General features: G+C 42.2%; 1 protein-coding gene across 3 annotated transcripts in view; it reads right to left on the bottom strand.

The window, feature by feature from the left end:
* Nucleotides 1–4,369: 4,369 nt before the first annotated feature.
* ALKBH3 (alkB homolog 3, alpha-ketoglutaratedependent dioxygenase) overlaps nt 4,370–25,465 on the bottom strand; it is a 29,218-nt gene continuing 8,122 nt past the window's right edge. The window contains exons 7-10 of one of the 3 annotated variants that reach the window (XM_011356847.2): nt 24,732–24,820; nt 19,413–19,622; nt 5,480–5,578; nt 4,370–4,703 (exon numbers count right to left, since the gene is read on the bottom strand). In XM_011356847.2, the coding sequence (XP_011355149.1) occupies nt 4,611–4,703; nt 5,480–5,578; nt 19,413–19,622; nt 24,732–24,820 (491 nt within the window). In that variant the 3' untranslated portion in view covers nt 4,370–4,610. Of the gene's footprint in view, nt 4,704–5,479; nt 5,579–14,805; nt 15,078–19,412; nt 19,623–24,731; nt 24,821–25,465 lie in introns of those variants that run through there. The other 2 variants (XM_023528693.1, XM_011356848.2) reach the window with 2 other exon arrangements.

The following is a 25,465-nucleotide window of genomic DNA, read 5'->3' as shown; positions in this document are numbered from 1 at the left end:
GAAGCCCTCACGGTATCCTTCATCCATACATCTCACAAAGGTTCTTTAGGCAAGGAAGATCCAGCCCTCAACCCAGAGCAGCTTTTGGAGGGTGTGGATTCCCTTCCCAGGTGGTCTCACCCCTGCCCATTCTCCAAGTACAGATAAGGAGGACAGGGAGGGACCCGGTAGCAGCAGACGCAGACTCAGTCATCAGAAGGCCTGGGAGGGCCTTCTTGTTGCAGCCTCTCAGGAGGGTCAGGCAGCCCTCTGTCTCCACCACTAACTGCCAGACCCAGCTGTGAGGCTGCTCGCTCCCCTTCCATGCCCAGGGGCATCTGGATGATCACAGGCTCTGCTAGGCAGGCGCCTGTCACCACACGCTCCCCCACACTCTTCCTGTGGTGGGCCGCTAATTGCAGCTTGATCACATGGCCCTTGAGAGCCCGTGCAGGCCCACCTCTTCCTCAAGACTGCTGCCCCACAGGGAGCCACTCCCAGGCTCCTAGGCAAGGACCAGAGTCTCTGCAGCTGCTTCCAGGTAAAGGGGGCAAGAAAACACAGGCCACAGCCTCCCACCGTCTGGGGCCAGGGCTGGGCAGAGGCCTAGAAAGCACACAGAGTGTCTGCGGACAAGTCACCGCTCAGCACCCTGGGACGCTGGTCTCAGGATCCGATCAATCCTCCACGAATCTGTTTCCTCGTCTGCTAAACAAACAAACAACCACTTCGTAGGGGTGCTTTTAGGAATAAATTAGAATATTTCTATCCAGTTAAAGTTAATTGGGTCAGAGGCCCAGATCCTGCCCAAACATGTCCACACTCTCAGAAGCCACATGAAAATAGGGACTTTCTCTGCTGTCCAGGGTGTGACAGCACCGAAATAATTGTAATGAAAGTGCTGTCACACATACCGTGGTCAGCTCCAAGTGGGCTCATTTGAGAAAACAGTCCCTCAGGTAACGCTGGCTACAAAGGTACTGCCTAATTTATCTTGTTTTCCTAACCTGCTCTTTGCCAAGACCCCCATAACCAGCTTTCACACTAAGGAGCAGCCCAGCCCATGGGGCTCTGTGTACAAGTTGGGGAAGGAAGGCTTCAGTGCTTCAGGCACCAGCTGGAAATGGCACCATTAGTCTATGATCCACTCTAACAAACATCAAAGCCATTTCCCTGCTGACCCTGACTCAGGAGTCATCATATCTTAGAATGGATTCCAACAGCATAAAACTGACAGGGGTCTCAAAAGAGGGCTCCTTCTGAAGAGAACATAAGGAAGTGGGGAAGGGGACAGTTCCAGACTTGGTCCCTCTGGGGAGAGCATGTGGGTGGAACCATGTATAAGGAAAGATTTAAACAAACAGAATGCATCACTATGGAAACATTCAGCTTTTTCAAAGGCCTTGTAAAAAAAAAAAAAAAAATCAAGTATTCAGATTCAACGCTACAAGTGTTTATGACCAGAAAAGGCAAAGTGGGTCTCCTGCAGCCAAATAAAAGCTGCCAGAACTCAAAGAAGAAATATTCCCAGCAGGGCAGGGACCCGTCGTGAGTCAGGTCTTCTCTCTCAAGCCCTCCAACTGGAGCTTTCTACTCATCCTGGTGCTCACTTAACTCTTTTGGGGTGGCCATAACCAGCTCAGAAGACTCCACTCGCTGACCCGGTCCAGGCAGACCTGCCCGTCGCCAGGAGCCATGGAGGCAGCAGGGAGTGAGTGCCACAAGAAAGTGACGGGTTAGTGAGCTGTGACCCAAACTTATTTGGAATCACCGATGCCACCTGAGTTAGTGGTCCAGCTGGCAACAATGTAGATCCTGATTGCAATACTAGGGATACAATCTGATGCCGGGTGTGCCTTGTTCCGGCCCGCACTTTGAGGCAAGTTGCTGCGTCACCACGGGAGCCATTTCTTCAGGCCGTCTGCTGTCTGGGGCTGTGGCGGTGCTGGGAATCGTGAAGAAGCCGGATGCCGAGTTTGGGTATCATTTAGATACCCACATGTACTCACAGATAAGAATGGGGGAAGGGACCACTCATCTACCTCTGAAAGTTTCTTAGATATGGTCAGGAAACACTATTGAGTCAGTTGCCAGGAAGGTTGAATGAGAATTTGTCTTACTCACCATTAATTGGATTCTGTGCCCTCAACCTGAGCTTCCCTAGGAAAAAAGGCCTAATACTGGCCCATTTGACAGCACAGTTTCTGACTAGATTATAACACTGAGTAAGGAGAAAGTGCATATGGCTGTCCTGATGCACAGGGAAGCCAGGGAACAAGGTGGCCTGGTAGTCAGCTCTCTCAGCAGGTCACCAGCTCTGCAGGAGCAAGCCCTGGAGGCTCAGGGTCCTAGGCATGCCGAGTAGACTATTCTCCCTCAATTCCGTACGGCAGAGGCAAAAGCAGTTTAGGGATTAACCTGTGTTTTGAATTCTGGCCCAGCCATTTATAAATCCTGTTAAATGACTTAACCTGTTGGAGACTCAGTTGCCTGGTCTCTACAATAAACACAGGATCTTTCTTACAGACCTGTGGAGAGGATTAGGAACTGTTTGTGTGTGTAAAAGCTCCTAGGACATTGCTTGGCAGGTTTAATTTAAAGTGTAAAAGAAGGACAGCTAAAAAACTACACCTGTTTTCTTTTTCATGCTTACAGCCATTATATTTGCCTCCTCTGCTTTACAAGAAATGTTGGCAAAAACAGCTTCCCCCTAATTCCTAGTTCAGATCCACCACCAGGAAAACGCAGCAACAGCTTGTCACAGTCACTGAACGTGGCTGTCCTTTGCCAGGGTCTGGAATTCCTGTCCAGTCCTACACCCTGCACTTTTACTCCCTGGCAAGTACCTACTTCACGTTAACAGAAGAGACATTATCGTAGTGGTGGAAAATGAAAAATGGCATTTGACAGCAAGAAACAAAACCTAAGACCGCTCTCTCAGATGAAGAAACCCAGGTGGCGGCCCGAGGTGTCTGCTGCCAAGCAAGAATTTGTTTCTCCGACAGACATAGCAGCGATGGGATAAGAGATCCAAACCTGCAGCTGACACAAGGGGAAACCACGACCCTGAATTCGGAGGGACTGTGGGACTGGGAACCATCTGCCAGCTCTTTCCTGTGTGGGAACGGAAGAGGAATTTCCCAGTGTCACGTATCCAACTCATAACTCAAGCTGGCTGTACCACCCCGGCCAGGCTTTGTTTGTTTTAATAGAAGAAAAGCTAGAAATTAAATAATGGTTTTATTTTATTTTTATGGTGATTTGTACCTCCCTCACAGGAAGGCTTAGTAGGATGCTCAGATTTGACAAAGCGTTTAGGAGTTCTTAGAAAAAGGAGCTGTATGTACTCATGCGAACCCATTCAAAACAAAAGTGGGGACTCCAGTGCAAGAAGCCAGGGAGCCTGTCAGAGAACAGAGCCTGGCCAGGGCGGCGTCACCTCTGAGTTCTGGGGAAGAGCCTGCCTAGCCTCTGGCATCACTCTTACAGCAATAAGAAATAAGACCAAAAGCGAGAAGGCTCTGTAAATTTCCCCCACAGGCAGCTAGGGAAGCTCTCTGACTCCTTGCCCTATTTTCATCCATTTTCTCTCTCAGGTTTTCCATGTCTTGGTTTGGGATTAATCTGGCACACTGCTCCTAAGTCAGGGGGTCAGGAAGACACATGCTTTTTTGATGCAATAAGGGGCCGCCACTCTGTTCTGTTTTGGGAACCTTGGTGACATCATGGACTAACCCTTGAATGTCAGGAACTTGTGTCTAAGAGATCACTGAGTCAGAAAAAAAGCCTTCGTCATAGAGCTACTGAAAGCTGAAGTGCAGAGAACTACGGGGTAACCGGGTCTATTCCCTGCAGGACTGCTCCGTTCCTCTCTCCGGGTTTAAGTGACTTGAGTGATTCTCTAGGGGAAACTAATCTATGTGGAACAGCGGTCACTGACAGGGCATTTGCTGCTTTGGGGTCTAAATTTCTCATGACATCACTCAAGTATTCCTCCCTCTGAGGGGACAGTTTTCTCCTGTATTACAGGTAGGCCCCGAAGACGGCTGGCCTAGCGAACACCGCCTTCACTCGTGATTCGGAGGCCTGTAACCCATCTCAGTGTGTCCCGGGAAGACTGACAGGAGAGAAAACTCAGTTAGAGGAAGTGCTCTCCGAACGTGCAGCTTTCCATTACGTTCGGCACACAGCCAAGACGTTACGGAGTCAGGCAGGCTTCAACAAAGCTCTGCGAAGCCGCTTCTGTTTGGGTTTCAGCAGCTGTCTGCCTACAGAATATTTATATTTTCAGTAAAGTCACAAGGAACAAACACGTGTGGATTTACCCCAGCGGCAAAGTTCATTCATATTTCTTCAAATGAAACAGAAACACTGCTTATGGACAAAGTCGTCCGTGAACACAGCCAAAGCAGTTTTTATTTAACCTAAAGAAAATACGTGATTTCGAGATGAGATTAGGGATTGCTGCTCCCACAGTAAGCGTGTTATGAACGTGGACGGCTGCGAAGACGATTTCACCTTTGTATTCCAAGCAGCCACAACACGAGAGCGGCTGGACCCGCCTCTTGAAGTTGCTTTATGGCGGGAGGTTTGCTCAGTCTCAGCGCCGCATCCCTCTCAAACACTCCGCATCAGCGCTGCGCCCCGTGAGGGTCTGGACAGACTGTCCGGAAGGTCAGGTTGATTCTCAGGTCTCTAGAGTGGTACTCTCTGGGCACGCGGTGCTAAACGGAAACAGAAATCACTCTGACATAAACGCGCACACGTTTTTGTTCCAAAGCCATTTAAAACTTATTTATGAGTACATAGTCTTATTTTGATTTTGCCCCCTACTCTTTAAATGACCTCAAATGAGCAGCAATAAGCTCTCTAGAGTCTCGAGAAAGATCTCCCTCCCCGAAACAAACGCCACCTCGCCCTCAATGCCAGATGCCGGGAGCCCTCACAGTGAGGCGGTTTCTTTCATCTTTTCTAATCGTTGCTCTTCCTCTCAGCCTCCCGCGATTTTTCCAAATCTCATAAGAAACACAGAAATGGCTGAGACCAAAGACAGACGCGGGATTCCCCTCTCATGCCGAGTGTTCTCACGTTAATTTACATACCTCAAAAATGGCCCTGCCTGAGCCGTGGAGCTGTGCAGCTCAAAATATTAGCCGCTAGCTACCTGAGCTATTTAAATTAATTAAAATTAAATTAAAATCCGTTCTTCGGTGCACCAGCCACATTTCAAGAGACCAACAGTACTGTGTGTCCACTGGCTACTACACTGGGCTGCACGGAGGTGAAATACCTCCATCGCTGCAGAAAGTTCTATGGGACACTGTGCTGTGGAGGTCCATTTTGGCTGTCATAGTATCAAAACTCCTTGGCAATAATGTCCTCTTGCTCATTATAAAAGCGACTTGCTTTGCACCATGTTTACAATAGAAGTTGATCATCGTAAGCCAGTAGAAGGCTTCTTGCACATGAGAGTGAATCCATATTACTTTCATGTCCTCACCTGCCAGTCAGCTTGTGTAGCTCCTTCCATGATCAACAAGGTCCCATGACCCAAGGGTATCTTCACTCTTTCCACGTACGTGTAGTCTCCATTCTCTTCCTAGAAAACAGCATTCATTGTACTCATTTTTTTTTTTTTTTTTTTTACATGACTCTGGTCAAAGAAATGGAAACCTCTCCTCTGCCAGACAGCGGGGGTCACTGACTGGCTCTGTCACTCCGCAGATACTTGGCCTTCGGCCAGTTATTTCACTTCTCTGTACCTTCATTTACTCCTTTGTGAGATGGGGATGATGAGAGCACCTGCCACATAGGGCTGTTGTCAGCCTCAGCTGAAACAGTAGGTGGAAACCACGTGGGGACTGGCACACAGTAAGCTGGTGTAAGTGCTGTTATCATTGTCATCATCTAAAATGCAGAAAAGCCCATTCTGGCCTACGAAGGCATTAGAGTTCATCTAGACAAGAACTTTTTTCATGTGCGTTATGCTGTGCTCTGTGTTCTGACATAGTGTGGGGAAATGGGCTTTTAAACAAGACATGGTATGATGAGTTCTGATCACCTTTGACAATTTATACTAATTCACTAATAGGCACCTATGTTAAAACTAGTCGCAACTCTTCCTATAGTCCTTTGTTGTTTTGGAGATATGTTCCTGTTTCTTTCCCAGGACAGTCAACAGTAAGACTTTCTCAAAGAAGTGGCTCGACCAGAATAGCGCTGCAAACTGAGACTTGCTGTTTAAGGCTTGGGGAATGGATTGCAACTCCTGAACTCTTAGAATACAAATGCCTGGTATTTTATGTGGCCCCTTTCGTCCAGAGAGCTCAGAGTCAATTCATGTCCAACACTGTAACGAAGTTTCACAGCACAGCCTGCAAAACGGCCAACAGTTGGTATTACTCCACCTCCACAGCTGACAGGGGGCGCATTAAACAACTTCTTTGCGCACGGCCTCAAAGAGAATGCCGAGGGCTGAGCCTGGGACAGACCCAAGCTTCCTGATTTCTTCACCTCTATTCTGGGCAGATCCAACCATTCATCCGCTTCACTTCCGATGCAAGGGATTATATCTGGGTTACTGCAGGATTGATTTCACTGCAGTACTGTGTTTATGTTTATTACTGTAGGGGTGCTTCTGAGAATATAACTGTTTACCATGATTTTCCCCAGGAAAATCAAAACAATAATGAACTTGCATAAACAGACTAAGTTCCAGGCCCTTTGGCAGTTCCACAACCTTTAGCAGTGACTTTGTCAAGCGTAGTCATAATTTTTACAGGCAGAAGATAAGCAATGTTTGGAATAACTTTTGGTTTCAGTGATTGATTTTAACTGTGTCTGCCACCTCTCCTCTCCCAGTAGTATGTAGGCACCAAACCATTTACCTCTGGCCCCTCTGCCAACCAGAGAGCAGTGAGAAGGTGACTCTGTCCTTGGGTGTCCTAGCTCCATCTTAGAAAAGCAAAAGGTTGCTCTCTGAAATAAGTGTTCCAGACGGAGATGTATGTTCCACTGGAGAAAAGCTATCAGAAGGGAGTGCACTGTCCATGGGATGAGGGCCATGGACACTTCTTGATTTCAGCTGTAAAGTCAGTTACCCATCAAGGCTCAACATAGCTAGAAACAGAACTTCTGTTGCCCTCTACATCATCAGTGGGTACAGAGGGCCTTAATCCATCAGGCACAGACACCAGGAGAGGAGAGTGAAAAGAAGTAGGGAGGAAAGCACTTAACCACAACATGAAGACAATCCTGAGACGAAGATCACGTAGAGCATTAAAAGCGTTATTGGGGAGGTGGGGATGCCAAGGCCAATGGAAGAGAAGAGGTGAGCACTGTAATTCCACCTGGAAACATGACGCGGGACTAGACCTAGCAAGTGAAAGAGAATTCCAAATGCAGGAGGGAAATATCGGCACTGATGGAAAGTGATGTTCAACAGATCTACACTTAACAGTCCTAAAGTCTGAATTTTTCATATGAGAGAAAGCCTTGGGCTGGTTTAAACACATTACATCCAACGGAACCGTTAGTTGTACCAAAAAGTAGGAGACAGGGAGCCTTCACTTGGGAGGGGGTCACTCTAAGCAGTCTCCAAAGAAAACAGCAATACACAGTGCCCCTGTGAAAGGTGATGCCATCACTTTGCTGCTTGTTATTTCTTCCTCCCAACACGCTTGGCTTGGAAAACGCATTCCTAATTTGCAGGAGATAGATACAAAGAAGGGCAAGGGGTTCTACCAAGGCAACACAGAGCTCATAAATGCTTCCTTCTCCTGAGGCCAGAGCGGCAACCTACCGCAGTGTCACCCTTGAACTTAACCAAGATGCACAGAGACTTTTCCACTTAGGAAGCAAACAAAAGGCCAGAGGCCCTCACGTGGCTGTGCACAGAGGCTTGAGTTGACAAACGTTTAAGCAACAATGGAAGCACAGATCAGACTGTTTAGAGGAGCGCGTTCACAGCCATTCAGCATGGTTAAGTTACCGAAACACGTCGCTATAACCCTTTTGATTTACTCAGCTCTTTTTCCCAAACAAAACAAAATACACCCCTAAAGAAAACATGGCTTAGGATAAAATTTTCCATCCCTGATCCCAGTTAAAAGAGGCTTTTAGGGTCACAATCAATTTACAGGGTGGGTTTTATTGTTATTGTTCTTGATTTTCCACACACTGGAAACCTCACAAGTAGATGTAAAAAGCAACAAATATGTATTTTTATATTAGCGCTGACTGACATTCTCCTTCTCTCCCAACCACAGCCAGTTCATCTGAAAGCTTAATTATAATTCCCAAGGAAGGGTGAGGCTTCCCAAAGTTCCACAGTCCTCATGTCCATCTCACCGAGGTAGAAGCCTATTTTGTTTCTTTTAGAAAAATGCTATTTAGGAAAAAGAGCCTGGATGTATTCACTGTTATGTCCTTACTAATCCCCCACTAGACAGGAAGTCTAAACATTGTTCTTTTCATTGGAGGGTAACTTCACACTGTATGAGATCTATGTAGATTTTTCACATAATTACTCCTTTGTTGTCCTGAAAAGGTGTCTTAGAAATTACAAACAACCATCAGTGCTTGAAAATCATCACTGGCATAGTTTCTCTTTCTACTATAAAAGTACATGAAGTTTACTAAAGTAAATGATGCACTTGTAAACCCTTGTTTAATGTCTGCCTTCCTACTCTCTGATAAACTCCAGGAAGGGAGGACTATGTTGTCTTGCCATTTTGAAATATGTTCAGTACCTAGTATCACACATATTAATAAATATGTGCTGCTGAGAGAAAGACCCAAGAAAATATAAAAGTCGCCTTTACTCCAGTCATCCAGAATTCACACATACAGGGAATATTCTATATACACAACCATGAACTCTACAAGTTAACATGACATTGGGAGCATTTTTCTATGCCTTAAAATAATATTTCAAAAATATGGCTGGCTATAATAGTCCTTTAAAATATGGCTGGCAATCTGATATTCCCTTGTATGAACATATGTTTCCTTCTTTAAACTCATGAATATTTTTTATGTTAGGCACTGTGCTCACGCTAAGGATAGAGCAGTGAGGTACACAAAGTTGGAGACTGAAATTTTAATATACCAGTACTACTAAAAACATACAAACAAACAAGAAAAGAGAAAGAAAGAAAAAGCTATGGCAAGGACATCTTAGGCAAAACATCTCTGAGTCTATTTCTTGGATATCCTCTTAAAAATGGAATTACTGGATCCAAGGGTATCCGGTAATTAAGGCACTTTGACTTACACTACTAAATTGCCACCTTAAGAAGGTTGTGGCAATTTATGAGTCAACAGGAAAATACGATAGTACCTATCTTCTGGCCACATCTCCAATATTGAACATTATCAACTGACAATGATAAAAAAAAATTTTAGGGAGAAATGGCAACTCATTCTTTAAACATAGAGTTCTTTAATTAATAACCCAGTTCAACTACTTTTCACATGCCTATTTCTTCTGTTGTGAACTCTCTTTCATGTCCTTTGTCTACTGTTCTATGGGATGTTAACATTTTCCTTATTGATCTATAACCATAGACAGTAAGATATTTTGCCTTTGTCATATTTTCTGCAAATATTTCCTCATTTGCTCTTCGCCCTCTAACTGTGTTTATGGTATTTAGCACAGAGTAATCCTAAAATGTTTAGAGTCAACTCTACTGACCTTTCTTTGGCTCTCCCCCACAGATTTTATGCTTAGAAAGTCTTTTCCCATCCTGAGAAAAGTTAAATATACAATCATACTTCCTTTTAGTTAAAAAAAATCTACATTTTTTAGATTTAACTCTTTAAGCCGCCTGCAGTTGGTGTGGTTTTTTGTTTCGTTTTGTTTTGTTTCCAGGCTTCTCTTTATAACAATTTCCAGGTACTTAACTTAAACCACGACATAGTGATGGACTTTTCGGACAGGATCAACCATGGTGTATACTGCTCAGGTGCCAGGCGTGCTAGGTACTTATTTACATTACTGCTAATCCTCATGACAGCCCCTTATGGGAGGTGATAGCATCGATTTCATCCTAAGCAAAGGGCGCCGGAGGGAAAGTACGCTTCTAAGGCAAAGGTTGGCAGGTGACAGGAAGGGCTAGAACTTAAACTAACATTTGCCTGGCTCTAAAGCCTGTATACTACCCACTATACTGTCCTCTCCAGATGAACCTCTGTCCTTCTGAAATCCTGTAATATTTCCCGTCCTAATTACATGGCACCCTGACTGTACTCTAAGGGTCACAAATCTAGCATGTAGAAGGAGCTCGTGATTCCCTCCACAAATCTTCCTTAAACAAGGCCAAAAGCAAATGCAAAAATCCCTGCTCCTCCTCCATCTGCATAAGTAGCACCCACATCCACCAACTGCTCAAGCCAGAGACCTGGGAGTCATTCTTGATTCTTAACCTCGCATCTAAATTACTACTGGCAAATTCTGTTGCTTCACTCTCAAAAACATACCTCAGATTCCTTCATTCACTTCTCTTCATCCCCACTGCCACTATCTTAGTCCAAACCAGCACTCTGCCACCAGCATACTGAACCCATCTTTCACGTAGTCTCCTACTCTTGCCTCTCCCCAAACCATTCTTCATACAGAAGCCCGAGTGATCCTTTAAATTATAAACCAGGTCATGTCACAACCTCGTTTATTCCCACTGCACTTAGATTAAAACCCGAACTCAGAGCTCAGAATAACTATTTCTTTCTGTTCCTGTTCATATCCCCAAAGCTGAGCATAGTACCTCACACATAGTGGGTGCTCAATTAATGTTTGTGGGGGAGGGCGAAGGAGAGAAGAAAGAGAGAGCGAGTGAGAGAACTATTTATAAAATATTTGGCATCTGGGTATCAGACAAAACTGAGGGAGAAAAGATTAGAATTAAGGACATCAGGGTAAAAAAAGGTCATTTTAGAATTTTTAGCCTGTGGTTTAAAAAAGCCTGGGATGAAGATGGACTCTGTGAAAGGGATGAGTTTTTCAGACATTCCAAGAAAGAGTTAAGATAATTTGGGAATTGAAACAATTAAAATAAGACAACAGTAAAGAATTGAAAATAATATAGTTTTAAACTCACCAAGAGAATGAGATCATGAACATAACTGGACTTAGTAGCAGGTGGAATTATGGTTTTTCTGAGAGAACAATAATAAATCTGATTTAACAATTTCAGGTGAGAAGTCACATGTGCTGTTATAAGTGGAAATATCTCATGAACATGTAGAAAGTGGAACTTGAGATGAAAGTCAAAGCTGGAGATAAGGGATTCAGAACTCATCTCACCGAAGAAGCAATGGTTGAAGCCATTAAGAACAAATGAAATCGTAGTTATTTGTTCATTCAAAATACACTTACACGCACACAGTGCTAAGTGCTGCAGCCATGATGATAAGGAAGACAGAAATGGACTCTGACCATATGGTGTTTACAATTACCAGTTTATAACCTCCTAAAAAATAATGTAGATAAAGATAACGGAATCGAAGACAATCTTGAATATCCATATTTAAGGAGTTGAAGGTAAAGAAAAAACCTCAAAGGAGACAGAGAAGTGGCAATGAGAAATGACTAAGATAACATAGTATTTCAGAAGCCAAAAGAAGAAAGAAAAGGCAGCTAATAGATGGCTGAGTTTCCATCGGACAGTGATGGATGCTGCTGACCACCATTACAAGGAAGACGAGAACGACAGCTGAGGAAAGGCCAGTGCACTTGCTCTTGCTCTTTATGTGAATGGTGGGAACGCATCTGAAGAGCAAGGGTTTCAAGAGGGAGTTACGCCGTGAAAAAAGAGAAACTGCAGATACAGACAACTTATTCCAGAATCTGCGCTTCCAAATCAAGGGAAAAACCAAAATGTTACTTAGAACATCTGCAGAGTCAAGCAAAGGGTTTCCTCAAGATGGTAACGGATACATAGCAGGGAGTTTCCCAGCTCTGTGGTCCCAGTATCAGATATATGTAGAGTTGCTGGAGAAGTATAGTCCAGGCCTTTTTGAAGACTGAAATAGCATTTGGAAACTGAATGCTGGCCTGTGCTACACTGCTGAACTTGCTGTCTTTACTTGCCTTATCTCCGCACTCAAGACTATACCAACAATGTCCCCCACCCCTTTTTAAAAATCAGTTCTTTTCAGTTTTTTCCCCCAAGTGTAGACTGCCTTACCCTTGAGAACCTGGCTGCTTCATAGATCATCTAAGCTTGCAGCTATATTTGGACTGCAAAGTTGTTCCTATAGCATCAGTACAAGAACACAGCTAAACTTTCTGCCCATAGTGGTAATATATTTTTAAAATCTGACACAAACAAAATATTTTAGTTATGGAAATTATGGAAAGACAATAGAGCTAGGACACGACAAAGTCATCTCTACAGTTGTTCTGCTGACTCAAACCGCACTTTAAATGACATCCTCGGCATCGATCTAAAATACATTACTTTGAAAACAGAAGCAGCTGCTTCTGAAATAAGGTCTGCTAAAGTATGAGGCTAGCTGGAAAAGCATAGATTTGAAATCTCTGAGGTTACCTGTTCAAAACAGTTTTAAACTCACTTGCCACATACAAATCTTGGGGTTTTTATCAAACTCTTCTTGATTTTTGGTATTGATTTGTCATAGAAGGTTCTGGTGAGGTGAGGGAGAATGCTAAGCACGAGGCTCCTGGCAAGTGCAATCGATCATCCTATGCCGGCACATCCAGTGACCTTAACAGCGTGGTAAGGCAGGACCTCACTGATGACTCCTCCCTCACTCACAGGAGAAAGCACGGGAGGTTTGGGCGACTGTTCTCTACAGCAAGGCTCCCTGCCGGCGACTGAAGCTTAGCACTGCAGACAAGACTTCCGGACTGGACACACTGAAGGCAAATGAAGTTTAGCATGACACAGCTGCTGATGGTGTCTGCTGTTCAGATCTGTTGTTGATATAGGACTAGAGGTAGGATGGGGACGAGAAATTACTGAATTTAAGCAAAAACAAACTTGGCTTTGCACTTACTGTCCTAGACATTCTAACTACACCGAGCGTGCATTTGAAATCAGAGGAATTCGTGTGATAAAGATTCCATTCTCAGTAATACCGTATTTTCAAGAAATGCAACTTAAAGGAACTGTTATCTTGAAAGAGCTTTCACCTAAGACCATAGCACCAAAAACAAATGCTCTCCTTCCTCTAAGAGCCTATGAGAACAAATTCAGCCATTCCCGACATCCAGTAGATCCTAGTCATCAGCAAAAGAGCGAGCTTCCCCGGTCATCTATTAATACCGGAATAGTCATTCCCAAACCAGTCCTCAACACAGCCTGATCAGACATAATCCCTCCCCACTCTCTCCCTCATGCACCTTCCACCACGTCCTGTGAAATTCCCATTCAGTAACAAGCAAATACCCCTAAATCCTCAACCTCACGTGCTCTGAAGGTTTCCTCTACACTTCCTTATCCTAACTGAAACCTAGCTACCTGCAGAAGATTCCAAATTCCCTGAAACTTACTCACATGGAAGGCGATCGTGTCTCACATCCATGGAGCTCAGAGACAAGTGATACTCCCCAGTATCTCTTTCAGATCAGTGTTCCCATGCCTCTTTTAAAAATCCCTGCTCCTCTAAGCTCCATCCGCCTCTCTGCCTTCTCTGCCTTCATCTCAGGCACATAACAAGGTGCACTAACCTCCGAACTGGTCTATTGGCTTCTACTCTTGCTCCTTTCTAGTCCAGGTTCCATACACAAATGACCTTGTAAAATTATCCATCGGATCATGTCATTCTTCTGCTTAACCCACTTCAGTGGCTTCTTGATGTGCTTAAAAGAAAACCCACTCTTTCCCAAGGCTCATGAGTCTCTGCCTGATCTGGCCCTGCCCCCTCTCCCCATCTCGTCACCTGCTACTCTCCTCACTTGCTCGCTTCCCTCCAGGATGGGGCTTCCTTCTTCCTCAAACTCACTGAGGCTCTTTTCTGCCTCAGGTAAGCAGTTATCCACCATGAATGTGTGACTTGTGAAAGATGAGGAAATCACCAGAAGGCTTAGGAATAGTTCTCATCAGTACGGCAAAGGGGAGGGAAAAAACCCTACCACTGAGGTAAAGTCTAAAAAAGTTAAGTTTATAAGCAGACTCCATACCCGATCACAAAAAAAAACGCGATGAATCACTTTGGAAAAGGTGGTTCTCTTAAGACAAAAAGTCCTGTTACCAGCAATACAAAACTGGAGGGCTTTCTGCAAAAATCAGTTAGACCCAGTGGCAGTCAGGGCATGGACTCTAGCCTGAGACAAGGCCCCAAGGAAGCAAATGATGATCCTAACTCCCAAAGGCCGTGGAGTCTGAGGATAATTCAAGTCCTACCAGGACTACTTATCTTTATCTGCTTAAACATGCACACGTTCATTTACCCACCCACTCGCGCTCTCCAAACCATTTAGAAATGACCCCAGAGACGGGAGCTCAGAAACTCAATCACCACTCCTGATCCACAGACCGTTTACTCTCCCCAAGATGTCCTCTCTACTCTCTCGGTGAATGCTATTTCACAGGCCAAGGGAATCTTGGAGTTTAGCTTCACTGCCATTCATTTCCTTTTTCAATTTCTACATATGAAAAGTCACCATGGCAGCTCCCATTAACAACGGCTTAAAAATCCACTGATTACTGCAAAGACTTTCATGGTGCCTTTCCTGGGAAAACTCTTCTATTACTCCCATCAAGTAGCTACCAATTATCATCCCCATTTACAAAAACAGAATAAGTATAAATGAAGCAGATAAGTGTTTTTTACCAACATCAGTGATAGAAACAGGAAACAAACTCGATTTTCTAAATTTCATTAGGGTATGTATTACAAAGACAATGGTTCTCAACAATTTCTTTCAAGTATTTCTTGCAATTTCTCAGGACAGATGCTGTACAGGAAATGGACTAATAAGAAGTACAAACGACTGGAACAGCAGCAGTCGGGGTGCTGGCTGAGGTGGGGGTGGTCACTACTCTATGAAATACTATAGATGGTTTATCCGGTCTTCAAATTCAAGCTGGTATTATACTATTCTGGACTCCAATATCCTCATTTCTTCTAAAGTCCTAAAAACAAAAAAAATCAGTATTTATGGTTAAACTATCCTTTTAATACTTCATTTTTTTCCCAGTAGTGTGTAAAAAAACAATTAGCAAGGGAGGAACTAGGAACTCCGATTCGCTGGGAGCTCTCAGAGACTCTACCATTAGAAGTGGTTTTCCAACCATCTCTCCTGGTGAAATGAACAGAGTTTACATCCTTCAGAAGGTGCTAGAGGAAGACGCGGTTAGAGAAGTGCCCAACTTGCTTTAGCTCAATCTCCTTGAGGGAGGAAGAAGCCCCTCACGTTTTCAGGCTTCAGCTGCTGAAGGACAGAGCTTATCCATGGGTAATTTGCTAGAAAAATGAGGATTTTGGCATCTTAATCTCCAGTGCATCACAAACTTCCTGCTATTATCTAATAACCCCCCCACCCAACTCAGCCATCACTGTTTCCACGGTAACCGACAAAAAAATAGCAGGCTGCCAAATGGCTTTTGTAGTTCTTTTCCCAGCTCGGTTTTCAGTATAGAATTAAAGCTGGCTGGGAAAAGAACCAGACTCATCTTTACAACAGGGACACGATGCAGTTCGAAAAGTGCAACTGGGTTCGGGACAAGGAGTGTAGAAAAGCTTTAAAAAGCCCAGCTTGGTAGAATAAAAAAAGTTCTTGGTATATTTGGTAAATTTGGTAAATTCTACTTCTGTCTTAAGATAGTATATCCTGACACTGGCCAGAAGACAGATGTGGTGCTATTCGCCCGGTCTTTAAAGTGAATTAACAAAAGAAGGGATGGGGTGACTGGAAGAGCAAGATCAGGCAAATCTACTCTGCCCTCAAGTACCTTATTATCATTAAAGGAAACAGTAATTTAAAATCCAAATGAATGAGGAGCTGACAGACTTGGACTAAAAGACAGTGAAAAAGGACTGTCAACTTGGAGGAGTGAAATGTTTCGTCCTAGGGAGGATGCATGCACAAAGCTGAATGAGCCAACTGCATGAATCAGAGGGGCACTGATGCTTAGGAAACAAAGACCTCCTCACCATCTCAGCACAGGGAGAAACTGTTAGGAATGCGATGTGTGGAACTGGGGCAGCTTTCAGAAGATCAGCAGCTACAGAGATCTGCTTAAGGTGCCAGACCAAAACAAACAGCTGCTGCAGGGGTGGAGGGTTTGAATGTTAAAAAAAAAAAAAAAAAAAAAAAGACATATAATTCTCTTTGAAAGTGGCCCAAAACCGACAATTTTCTGTCTCAAAACTGCATACGTGAATGAAGTGCTGGAACTGTCATGATTCTTCTGTCAGTTTCAGATGAGAAACTTGGACTCAAGTCAAACAGGTATTAGCTTGTTTTCTGATACGTTAAAACCAACTGGATTTTGAAAGATTCCCTCTCACAACTTCTCACACACTCCGAATGTCTTGGTGACAGGAAAATTACAATCTATAATGACATACTGAGACAGGTCTCTAGGAGTTATAGAAAATCAGACTCCTACAAATGCCACATAGAAGACTAATCACATTAACACTTTTTAATTTATACTTTACTTTGGGTTATATGAATCATGAGTCATGTTCTCAGAGCTATCATCAGAGTTAGAAAGAAAAGTAGACATGGATTCCCAATAACTCTTTTTTTTCACTCCTTCAGAAAAGGGATCACTGTAATAAGATGAAGATGAGGGGTTCTAAGCTACATTTCAAGGCGTCAACTCAAAGGCAGGCTTCTGCACTTCTAATTTACCTAGATTTGCGGAGCTCCAGATTTTTATCTGTTAACCAAACTTGAAGAAGTCTTTCAAAAAGTTTAAACTTGGGTCCTCTTTACCTAAGAATAGAACTTATAGGTTTGGGGAAAAAAAAATTCATTTTTAAACTGCATTCACTTATCAGTGATTATAATTTCAAATATATTAACATTCAATTTCCCCATCTTAAACAAAAGCCACAATTGAAAGAATATACAATGGCATCAAATTCAATCATAGTTAAAACTATGCAGGAAGCCAAAACTTATTAGAATCAAGAACCTGAGGCATTTATATTTCTGACACATTTATATTTCTTCCCCAATCTGTTTCCTCAACATTGTTTCAAGATTACAGACAAATTTTCTTACTTATTAGATCTGTATTTTTATCAAATCAGCTACCATAGTTATTGTTCACATTCTCTTGCTACTGGCAGACAATTAAAGGGATTTTACCACATTTTTAGTGTTTTATAGCCTGTGTTCTCACTCATGCATGTTCATCAAAACAGACTCCAAGAAGCTTAAAGAAGATAAAGCTTCAGTATGAGCAGTTTCCCTCTTAAACAGAGACTTTGTTGCAAATGGTTGCCCTGAGAAACAGTGCTATGCGATAGTTATATTCTCCGTCCACACATTAACCTATAACATAACTGAAGCATATTACCAAGAAACAGCTCTTGATCATCATGAATAATGTTCTTATATGAAAAAATGAAGACCTTCCGCTTCCTGGAGGGGTAAAGGAACGGGGAACTCTGGGCACCGGAACGTTGGTAATGCTTAATATCAGTTGGAAACTGCTTATACAGTTAAACTAATTATCCAGAAAGCATGCTTTGAGAATTCTTAAGTTTCAAATCTATAAATAGGTCAAAAATGTTTTTTAAAAGGGGGTGGCGGTGAATGTATGTGCAACAGTAACTAAACACTTAAATACTTGGCAAGAACTGGAGACTAGGATTATAGTAAAGATTACACTAGACATTATACAGCTTGTTTGCCAGTCAGAGGAGGAAAGGGTGGCTCCAGGAGGAAGCACAGCACAAACACGTGCCAGGTCAGGAGCTCTAGGAGGGGAAAGATGACTCCGCTTTACTCATTCATTGCTATCGCCCCAGTTCCCAGGACCACAGCTAGCAAATAGCTGGTGTTCCATGTCTGGTTTGAGAAGAGGGTTTGAACTTAAAAACGAGACCTGGTGTTTCTCTGCTATTCATATAATAACAGTCTTACTAAGGGAAGGATGAATTCTTCACATGTGCGAACCTGGAATGTAACCAAGTAGAAGCCTGCGGATTTAAAGCATAACCAAACCTAAAAGGAGTATGGCAAATTTTGGGTAGTCTGCTTCGCAGGTGGGAGTCCCTGGTGTGCGAGAAGGCTGATTGCCAGTGGAACCGTGACGGCTACTCAAAGTGCTTAGGGAGCAGGTTCCCTCATTAACTCACTGGCAGCTGAGAATCCCATGCTAACACAGACCAAAGTTTCTGCGTTAACAAAGCAAAGAAAAACTAAATCAAGGGAAATTATATTAACGAACAGTGCTTACTGGCATAAATGCAAGATAACATATTATGTTTCAAAATACCACACTTGGAAACCCAAATATATGTCAAGAAAACAGCCCGGTCCATTAACGACTTTCTCAGAGAAGTATATTTGATGAAGAGCAGACATAAGCACCGAGGGACTAATAATTATGTGGCTGGATTAAGTCACACTCAGGACACAGCCTTGCAGGCCTTCCTCACTGACGTGGTCTGGTTTAATGTCATAAACCAAATGACTGGGAACCTTGGTTAGAAAAAGACACAAACCCTGGAAAAAAGATAATTTGGTAGAGGTTTACTTTTTTCTTAGAGTTCCTACTATCTTTCTATCTTAGTCCTAAGTTTCTACATTTTTTGATTTAAAACATTAACAGCCTGGTACCCTCAAATGTCATGTCATATAAGAGCTGGGACAGAGAACTGACATTGCAGTCAGTGTAGTCAGTGCTTCTCTGCCTGACCTTGGACAGACCACCACCTCTGATAATCTGGCTCGAGTTTCCTTTCTCTGTTATAATTACAGAATTCATCAGTATTCCAGGAGAAGGCTATGAAGGCAGTGAGGATGCGTGTGATGCTCCCTCACAGCAAAGTGACGACGTCGCCATGAAGAACACATCAAGTCTTCTTCAAGAGCATCTTTCTTGAGGCTCCCTCATTTCCCTTCTCGCCCCCACTAGCTTGGGCCATCCCTTTATAAGTCTTGCTTCACAGCGTTTCTCCTAATTGTAATTACTTGAGTAAGTGGCACTATCTCTACCTCTTGCCTCCGTGAGGACAGAGACTGTGTCTGCCCTTTCCATCAATGACAATGAGGCCCCAGCACCTGACACATGGCAGGCCACGTCTCTTAGATAAGTAAATGAATGAATGGGCACATTGGAAGTCAAAAGTTAACCATCAGGTAAGCAATCAGTGCAAAATGTTTCATCAACAAAACACATACTCCTATCCCCTAAATCTGAAAATAGGAGCTCTACATTTTTCACAGAATAACAGGAGGCAGGAAGATCATAAAAATTTTTTAAAATGTCAGAGAGAATACTTACTGGTGGGGGCTTCTTTCTCATCTCAAAAGTACGTGTGGCACCGAAACTGAGTGAAGCAATGATGGGGTGCCTCCCTAGCGAGGGTTCGTCATCACTATGCCAGTCCACGCTGTCCTTCTCATTCCGGTAAAGATTGCACAGCAAAGAGTTGAAAGTGTGGCCAGTGTTCTGTTCAATTTGGTTCTTTAGTGTGCGCAGCACTGGATGCCACTGCAATCGACAGGCCAAGGAAAGGGGCAGAGAGAGTTCACATCAGACACCGGTGGCAGCCGCACGGGAAAACACAGAGCACAAAATCAAACTGTAAACAGGAGCGTGGAATAAGCAAACCACTTGGAATACGATAACCGGAAGGCAAGAAAGATAATGTAATTCCCTCCCATGATTTCTGTTTTGAAGCAAGTTGACCTGTGCAATTTTATTAAGGTACTAAATTTGGTGTAACAATGCCATGAGGAACAGGCCTATCTACCCATCTCATCCTTTCCATGTTGGATACATGATGCTCGAAAAGAAACAACTGTCAGTATATTCAGGCAATGACCTTGGTAGGTCAATAAGGTGGCAAGAAGAGCAGTGAGTCTGGTTTGCTACTACCACAGCTGACAAGGCTGCCAGGTAGTTAGCAGACACAGACTAAAGTCTGAGGAGCGAAACAACTTTCCTGCTGGGTGGCCTTCTGTTCATTCTACTATTTTTTCGTGAATAGAAGAGCTGCTTTTTTAAAACAAGGTATTTCCTATTTCCAGAGTGGCTAGCTTCCTAAACACAGAACCTAAAGATGAAAAATATGTTTCTACAGAATGGAATCACGACGTGGCCCTGATGAGTGCACGGTCTGTGAACTACAAAAGATTTAAACATCTCCCAGCCCTGCCTCCTGAACCCCAAGTTCAGTCATGTAGTTTATATTTTGGAACTCATTGTCTTGCCACATATACTACAGGAAGCTGTGACCCCTGACCTCTGTACTTTGGAGCTACAATAAGCATGGCTTATACCTGTTCCTGTTAGAATTCTAAGTCTTTCCTCCAAGAAAGCTCAAGTGCTTTACAGAGCTCCTTTTAGGACAGTGGTTCTCAAACTTTACACTATTAAAACCTATTGGGGACCCCGCAGAACTTCTTTTATATAGGTTACACCTATGATATTTACTCAATTAAAAATTAAAACTGAAAAAAGGTAACATATTAGTTAATTTATTTAAAAAATAACAAGCCCATTACATGTTAAAATATTATTTTATGAAGAGCAACTATATTTTCCCATATGAAAAACCGGTAAGAAGAGCAGCACCGCTTTGCAAATCTCTTTAATGTCTGGCTTAATGGAAGACAGCTGACTGTCATATCTGCTTCTGCTTTCAATCTGTTACAATGTGTTGTTTTTGTTGAAGTATATGAAGAAAATTGCCTTCACACAGATATATAGTTAGGAAAAAAAGGAGTCTTTGATAGCCTTTCAAAAAATTACAGATATTCTTTGACATTATACCGAAACTCAACAAGTACTGATTTTTCAAAGATTAGTTACAGTGTGGAATCTGAAACCATATCAACAAACGTTCCATAGCCTGTTACATTTAAATCTACTGGTCCAGCTTGCACAATGAATGGATCTTTTAATCCTGCATGATTCTATAACATCAAGCACTGGTCATTTGGAAAATATTGGTTCACTGCGTTGTACAGACCTTCTGTTGACACATTTCATAATACGATATCGAAAACTCATATCCATTAATATTACCACTGATCTCATCAGAAAAGGCTGAGAAATGGGAAGAGGTCAGGCTCAACATGGCGGTTATAAGTTTTTCTAATTTTTGCTTGAAAACTGAGCCTTTATCATTAGCAATAAATCCTGTCCATTGTTTTCTTTGGAGTGATACTCACTTCATTCATTTATGAGAAAATGTCTGCCAAATACTCAAGTCTGACTGACTACAGTCTGCCTGCCAGTTGTTCTTCCAAGTAAAAATGGCCCATGAAAAAAAGTAGCTAGTTTAGTTTACGGCTTAAGCAATTACGCAAGTGTTTTTTCCTCGACAGTATCATAATTAGTTTGTAGGAGTGCTTTATACATACTCTCTAGTTCCTCAAACAAATTATTAAAAAGACATGTGCTCAAAGATCGAGATTTAATAAAACTAATATTTACTCCTTCATTGAAGGGCATTCTTAAAAGAAACCAGTATTTTTTTTTTAAACTGGAAGTGCACGGTGGTGAAGAATGTAATGGTTACTAGTACAGTTCGGTAACGATGCCTTGATTTAAACTAAGTTTGATCCACCATCACTTTTGTACCATCAGTGTAAATTCGACACAGTAAAAGGGTCATCCAGTATTAGCATAAAAATAGTCTGACCTCGTGGACTCCCAAAAAGGATTTCGTGGACTCTCTCCAAGGCCCACAGATTATACTTTAAGAACTGCTTCATTAGAGAACCCCGTCAAGTCCACATTCTACATTTGGCAGTGAAGGAACGGACGTTCGGCAAAGGAAAGAGTAATGTTACGTATACCCCATGGCTACTGGCAGGTACAACTGCCGGGGAAGCGCACGTGGGATTCACTCAGCTTTGCTGTGATGGAGAAACCATGGTAAAAGCTGGGCTTCCTTGCTACGGATATTAGTGTTAGATTCTACCCAGAGGATTATAAAAAATAAACAGCATTGAGAACAAACAAAACTTTGACCAATAAAATAGAAATATTATTAAGCAACCTATTGAAGAGAATGAATTTCAAAGTGAAATTCCATAATAATGTCAGTGCGCTGCATTTCCTTATTTTACGGCTTTAAGCTTAACTTCACGGAGATACAGATCAGATGCTAGAATTATACTTTTAACAAGAAAAACAAGAATGTAAAGGAAGAAGAGAGCTTTTCTGAATTGTGGCTGAGAAGCTAATTAGCACTTCCTGACTCGCTTAGGGGCTGAGCACTGTGATAACACCAAGTTTGCATGATGTTTCTAAGTGGGTATATATTTTTCTCTTGGCTATTTTTGGTGGTGAAGTAAGAAGAAAAAAGGGGATAGCGAACTAGAGGATTAATTTAGACTCTCCAACCAATACTCTATATACAGATCCCTCAGAACTGAATGTCTAATTTAAAATTCAGCGTCATCTCGCTGTTTAGTGAAGACATTCTATCCTTAAAAGACATTTGAGGAAAAGCGTATGAGGAAATATGAATCACAGAAGTAAAAGGACCCATTCAGTGGATTTCAAACAGCGTTTTGTAGTCACCGGTACCACAGAGCTGTCTCTGGAATTACCGTAGGAGAAAGGAGAGGTCAAATTGGTTGGACTCCCAGCCAGTCAAGGCACTCTGCTATTTTTATTTATTGGGTTCATATAAGACTTAGTTTGACAAAGACTAAAAGAAGCTTAATAACCTATGACTGACTCTGCTCCTGAGCTTTGAGATATTAAGCTTGAGGTAATAACTTCAAAATTAAACAAGTACCCTCAACCCACATGTATATACATTAGTGAATTCCCCTTGAAAAATCTGAGAAAGGGGCATCTCTTTTGATTTTGTTCAAGATGGCACATAAATAAACTAAATCTATAGCAATGAATACAAAGTTGTGAGCTAGTCAAATTCAAATTAAAGAATTCTAATTTGACAACTTTAATCTCCGACAAAGGAGGCTTGCTTGAATAAATTATGGTACACGTCAATTATGGAATACTATGGTGCCGTAAGAGAATATTTAATGATACTAAAACACATTAATGATACAGTTAAATGAAATGTAGTAAACATAATTTACTTTATTTTATTCTCTACATATATTTGCCTAAAATGAAAAAAGAAAGACTGGAACCAAAACATCATGTGGAAGAATAATGCAAAACTTTAGTATTCTCCATGCTTATCTGCAGTTTCTAAATTTTCAATATAAACATATAGTACTTACATTATAATATAAGGACTGTTATTAAAACAAATACTTTTGAAGAGTTGTCAAAATGTCCCCGACTATAAAAGGCCACTCTACCCAGCCGATCTTAACTGCCTATGTTTATTATATAGCAACGGTTTTCAACCAGGGGCAATTTTTGCCCTCTAGCAGATGTTTGGCAGTGTCTAGAGTCATTTTTGTTTGCCATAAGTGAGGAGGGTTTCTGGCATCTAGTGGGTCGAAGTCATGGATGCTGCTAAACATCCTACAGAGCACAGGACGTCTCCAACAACAAAGAATTATCCAGCTCAAAATGTCATTAATACTAAGGTTGAGAAATCCTGTTCTAAAAGATAAACTAGAATAAATGAGAAAGAATTTCTTCCCCATAGTCTGTTTAATCCTCAGCTTCTCTGCTATGACTGTTGACATGAAGGTAAATTAATCCTGACAGAAACATGGCGAGCAATCTATGCTGGACTGGCTGAATTCAATTCCCTTCATGTTTCCCAATCGACCTCAAATATAAGGGTCTCAACACTTCCCTGGATCACATTCTAAACGCAGCCCTAGAAACCAGAGCATTCAGCTCTCTCCATATGTGAAAAAGCCATGTACTCCTGCCCCAGTCTCAGTCAATGTATTATTCCTGAACATTTTAGTAAAGTGGTAGTTTATGAGTACGAACTATTAGAAGCTCTAAAACGTGTCACATTTCTGTTTATCCCAGTGCTGTAAGCAAAACTCCACTTTCTTCAAAGTCTCTTTCCATGAAGTATAACATTACTTGTCAAAGACAAGATTCCAGGGACTAAGCAGGGAGCCATTTCTTGGATCTTGATTCCATCCTCTGGACAAGCTTAATTTGTACACTAGAATCTCTTTTGTCTACTGTCATGGAAATTTTTGTAAATGAAAGCAGTAGAAACAAGCCAAAGTAATGATAAGCTGGAAAGCTGAGACGTACAGCCATAGAATAAATACAAAGTCAAAAAGAAAAATGCCAAATTTTTTCACAAATGGCCAAAGAGTCAGAGAAATGAAAAGAGACATTTTGATCTTACTGGCAAGTCATAAAGACTTGGCCCCACAGCAAATGTGTAGTGGGTGTACACAGAAGGGCTACAGGCAGAAGAGTTTGGGAAAGGGGCAGACTGGGAGAAGAAATGGTTCATTTTCCTGAAATCCTAGAGTCTGGTTCCAGTTTACTTTAGTTTCAGTTTTTTCCTCATCTTCAGAGTTCATCTATGGATCAAAAGCACAAAGACTCAGTGTTTGAACCCAGAAAATTTTCTAAACTAGGAAACATCATGGAGCTCTGTAAGGTGTTTTACTGTTATTTTATAGTACTCTATAATGTACAGTCTGTAAAAACATATAATAGTACAACGTTCCAACGTACGTGAGGATTTGGTTCCATAGTGATTCTTGAATAAGTGTAAGGAAGTTCTCCATACCATGCTGTGAGTCTTGGCTGCTGGTAAGTTACATCTAAGAAAAAAAATACAGGGCCTTTGAAATGGTTTCATGCTATTTAAGGTGCACCTACTGAGTGCCAACCTCTATGCCTTGCAATGTGCAAAAAGCTATGAGAAATACAAAGGAAGAGTAAGGGTGGGCTCTGACCCGAGACTCCACCTTCATCGAGGACACAGGATTTCAGGAGTAAAATGGGTAAGGGCTAAAAGGAAGAAAAGAGAAAGTACACTGGCAGAAACAGTATGAGCAAAGGCTCTGAGGTGACAATGTGTGACTTATTTGTGTCAGTGATGACATAAACGAGCGAAGGAGTCACACTGTACAACAGTATTGTTCAGAGAGGGAGGGTCTGAAAAACAGGATATGGAGTCTGAACCCTTGCAGGTGGGGAACTGTGGCACAATGTCCGTACAAGAAACAGGACAAACTTTACCCATGTGCCATTACTGCATAAGCCCTTTTGATCCTGAATGAAGAAAAACATGCTCAGAACCACCACAGCACGTAGCTGATTTTAGTCAGAAGTCTTTATGTCCAATCTATTTAGAGAGGGAGTTATCTATAGATCTGCTATTTTCCCACGACTGATACCAAACACTACAACAATAAGAACAATAATAAGAAAAGCAGCTAACATTCATTGACAGCTATGTGCCA

The sequence above is a fragment of the Pteropus vampyrus genome, unplaced genomic scaffold (genome assembly GCF_000151845.1).
Source record: "Pteropus vampyrus isolate Shadow unplaced genomic scaffold, Pvam_2.0 Scaffold31, whole genome shotgun sequence".
Taxonomy (NCBI): domain Eukaryota; kingdom Metazoa; phylum Chordata; class Mammalia; order Chiroptera; family Pteropodidae; genus Pteropus; species Pteropus vampyrus.
Note: the sequence above shows the minus strand (reverse complement) of the source record. Positions and strands in the feature narration are given on the sequence as shown.